The sequence below is a fragment of the Nicotiana tomentosiformis genome, chromosome 3 (assembly GCF_000390325.3).
Source record: "Nicotiana tomentosiformis chromosome 3, ASM39032v3, whole genome shotgun sequence".
In the NCBI taxonomy this organism is placed as follows: domain Eukaryota; kingdom Viridiplantae; phylum Streptophyta; class Magnoliopsida; order Solanales; family Solanaceae; genus Nicotiana; species Nicotiana tomentosiformis.
Genome location: NC_090814.1, coordinates 61774898 through 61778783, shown reverse-complemented (window position 1 = coordinate 61778783; position 3886 = coordinate 61774898). Strand labels below are relative to the sequence as shown.

At 37.3% G+C, this 3886-nt stretch overlaps 1 protein-coding gene across 1 annotated transcript; it reads right to left on the bottom strand.

Annotated features, from left to right (window-relative positions):
- Positions 1 to 413: 413 nt before the first annotated feature.
- LOC104117852 (gibberellin 2-beta-dioxygenase 2) lies at positions 414 to 3531 on the bottom strand. The gene is made up of 2 exons (XM_009628972.4): positions 2613 to 3531; positions 414 to 764 (listed from the first exon to the last, which is right to left on the bottom strand). Exons 1-2 carry the CDS (start codon positions 3450 to 3452, stop codon positions 468 to 470), a joined length of 1137 nt encoding a protein of 378 aa, XP_009627267.1. The 5' UTR covers positions 3453 to 3531; the 3' UTR covers positions 414 to 467.
- Between the last annotated feature and the right edge of the window lie 355 nt (positions 3532 to 3886).

Sequence of the window (3886 nt, the reverse complement as noted above, 5' to 3'; positions counted from 1 at the left end):
CCGTATACAAATTGGAGAAATACAAACAATCTTCTTTAGGATACAACAAGCCAAGAATATATCTGCAAATTTTTCTATATCCACTTTCTTGGAAGTATTTCTATTTATAGAGCAATCATCGGACCTTTTCAAAAAGATATGTTCTTTCACAAACAGATACATCTGTTTATTCAAATATATTTAAAATTTAAAATTCAAATAAAAGAGATTTTAATTGTAGTATGTGTTCTAAATTAAACACATAAAAGAACAAGGACTTAAAAGGCACCAAAGGTGGCCTTTCAGCACCGATATGCTTCCCAACAATGTATAACAAACTATTCTTCACGAAGTTCACTCTGGGAAAGAGAAGTAAAAACAGTGGGCAGGGTAAATTAGTGGAACGTAAATTTTCAAGAAAAGGGACAAATAAATAAATGAACAAACAGAGAAGATGTTTGAAGTGGATGGCAACTCCATAACAATAATCAAAGACGGTATCTGACAAGAGGATCCTTAAGTAGAAGGCGTTCATGATAGACTCTCCATGCGTAATCCTCGAAAGAAAAAGGATTGAACATTGGACTTTCTGAATTATTCTCGCCATCATCAACTGGTGGCGCCGATTTAGGAAGCAACGGAGTGACAGTACTCTCAAGCGGAAGTGTCACTAGCAATGTCATTGATACGCTGTGGGAATTACTATTACTCTTGCCTTCCGCTATATCAGCACTAGTAGGTATTGCTCTTCCTCTCACTTTTTTCACCTTTCCATTGCTCCATACCTGCACCCATTTATCTATCTATCACTTATATGAACAACCAAAAAGAATTACATTGACCGTTTGTCAAAATTACAAAGTTCTTTCATTATGTAATTTGACAGTTAAAAGTTTTCACTAGTCACTAGCTACTAGTTAATAAGTATTGTGCAACACGACACTGCCGAATTTTCATCTTGCAAAATTAAATGGATTAAGGTGAATGTTTAGTAGAAAATAGATGAAAATTTGTCATTTTTTTATGCTTAATTTAGCCGGTATCTCTTAATTCTCTTAATTCTTGCTGATATTAACCACAGCACAACATGTATAAAAAAACTAAAGGCTCTGCTTACTTTTCTTTTTAATTAATTGACCTTGAATAGCAATTCAAAGTCCAGGACTTGAGGTTTAGAAATATTCCTTTTTTGAATTACTTGTGCTTATAACTTCTTAGCAAAATAAAAAGGTGTCGTTACGCCCCCTTTTTTTCTGAAGATCTTTAGCCTATATATCTGTCCCACGAGTTGAGAATGATGGACGTTGAATTTTCTCCCTTGAAAATAAATGCTTTCCAAATCGAAATTGGATAGATTAAGCTTTTCAATTGCAACAAGTTATAACACGATAAAAGTCTTAATTGTTAGAATTAGGTGGTCGACAGCTACTAGTTTAAATAAATTAAGAATATTCTAGGATATCATTCTCAGCAGCCCTTGTCATATTATAACAAATGCACTACTAATACATCCATGAAACACGAGTAAAACAAGATATATTAACACATTCTTGTCGATTATACCTACTAATTAAATCAATATAGATCGGATACGGATTGTCAATAAGAGCTCAATCAGAAAACAAATGGACCAAGAATGCATATAATTTATCCAAAAAGCACCAAGTTGGGACAGAAGATGTTACATTAAGCCGGCAAACCTTACAATTAATGTCGATTTAATAGTGTTATCATATAGCAATAAGTATATTTTTCGTGTCAAATAAAACAAGAATTATAGCTCCAACTTCATATCAAAAGGACGCAATATCTAAGATATGGTAGGTTTAGTGGGGTCATTAGTTTTGGAGTTTGCCAATATCACGGCAACGTGTGGTTGGCCTGACCAAACACCCGGATATCACTCAATTTGTTTATGGAAATGAGGGTGTTTTATATGCAGGACAAAAATGGTTTCTTAAATGATAGAAAATAATTGTTTTCTGAAAAACATATAACAAAAGGGAAGAAATGTCACTCAAGATAGAAGTAGGCATCCGTTGATTGTGTGCGAATAAAATACGGTAAGGCAAAATAAGAAAGGATTTAATTAAAGAAAAAACGGAATCAGTAATACATAAAGTATATCAAACCAAGACCAACCAATATCTGAACGGAACGGGTTCAAACTTGTTTCTTTTATATATATATATATAGAGAGAGGCGGACACACAAATTTTACGGGACGGGACACATTTTTCAGCTCAACCAGTGCCCCTAAATGCTTTTAATATTCAGGGTGACAATAACTTTAAATTAACCATTTTCAAGGAGTAATTAACCATTTTTTATTTTATTTTTACTCTATTATACTTGTTTCAATCTACACTTGAACATTATCTTTTTTTAAAAAAATTCAAGAATGTCACTAAAACACGATTCTTATGCTCTATAATACTTGCTAAATGTATAATATTCATACTTACCTACTTTTATAACCAATCAAATAAAAACACTTTAAAATGATATTTCGAGATAAAATATTCTTAACACTATTTAGAAAATTCATGCTTCTCTGTACCATTCCCACACTAATTAAATTATTTTAAGCTAACGCAAAATCAAAAATGGAATGTACTAATTAAAAATCTAACCTGGGCTATGTCACCAAGGGTCACCAAGACCGAGTCCACTTGAGGAGAAACGGATACCCAACCCGAATCCGCCAACATGGAGTACTTCCGACAACGTATTTGAAAACTTAACCCGATTACAAACGGGTACAACGGACTCGAGGAAAGCGGCTTATTACTTAAACCGCCCTCAGTCTCGGATATCCACATCAACGAACAGAACCGGGTTCGGTCTTCTCCGACCGGGTTCTCAAACCCTACAGCACAAGCCAACTCTTCAATCACCTGCAACCCAAGTTTCTCCATTTGGCAAGTAAACTCACGGAGAGAGGTCAACCCCAACTCGGTTGAGTTTGACTCAACGGAGCACGACGAGTCGAGACACAACGACTTCCCGTTAACGTTGTCGTCGTCATCATCATCGTCGTTATCGAATCCCAACGGCCAGTTCTTGGGGAAGTAACGTTGTTTTTCATCATGTGGGAGATTGAAAATGGATGAAGATTCGGACTCGGCTGAGGTGGCAAGCTGAGAGGAGATTGAGTGATTGGTGAGTTGGAAGTAACCGTGTTGTTTGGCAGCGGAGAGGAGGTTAGAGTGAAGAGTTGGTTTAGGGTCGGAGAGAGAGATGAGAGGTGGGGAAGTGGTGGTTAATGGCGGAGATTGGCGGCGACCGGGGAAGGAGAGAGAAAGAGTGGGTGGAATACGGTGGAGGAGACGGGAGAGAGAGTCAGCGGCTTCGGATCCGGAGGTGGAAAGGAGGCTATTAGGTTGGGTTGAAGGAGTTGGTGGAGGAGCTGTGGTGGTGCCGTAGGGAGTAGGGAGGTGATGGAGGTGGTGTTCGTGTGTAGACGACGCCATATTTTTTTATTTTTTATTTTTTTGTTGTTGATGTTTTTGGAATTTGAAGCTTTGGAGTTGTAAGGGAAGGTGGAGAAGGTGGGACTAGCTGCTGATTTATAGGAGAGCAGCTAAAATGGAAGCCAAGTGGTCTCCCGCCAACGAGGTGCGTAAACTACACGCCTCATTTCAATGGATAATTTGATTAATGATAATTTCCTTTTTCTTTTCTCTTTTTACAAAAGCCATGTCTACTACTTTACTCATAATAATCCAATTGGTTAGCTATTTTAATTATCACTTTATTACTAGGGTTATTCTAGCGGTGAGCACCCTCCACTTCCAACCAAAAGGTTATGAGTTCGAGTCACCCAAAGAGCAAAGTGTGAAATTCTTGGAGGGAGGGATGCCGAGGGTCTATCGGAAACAAACTCTCTACCCTAGGGTAGGGATAA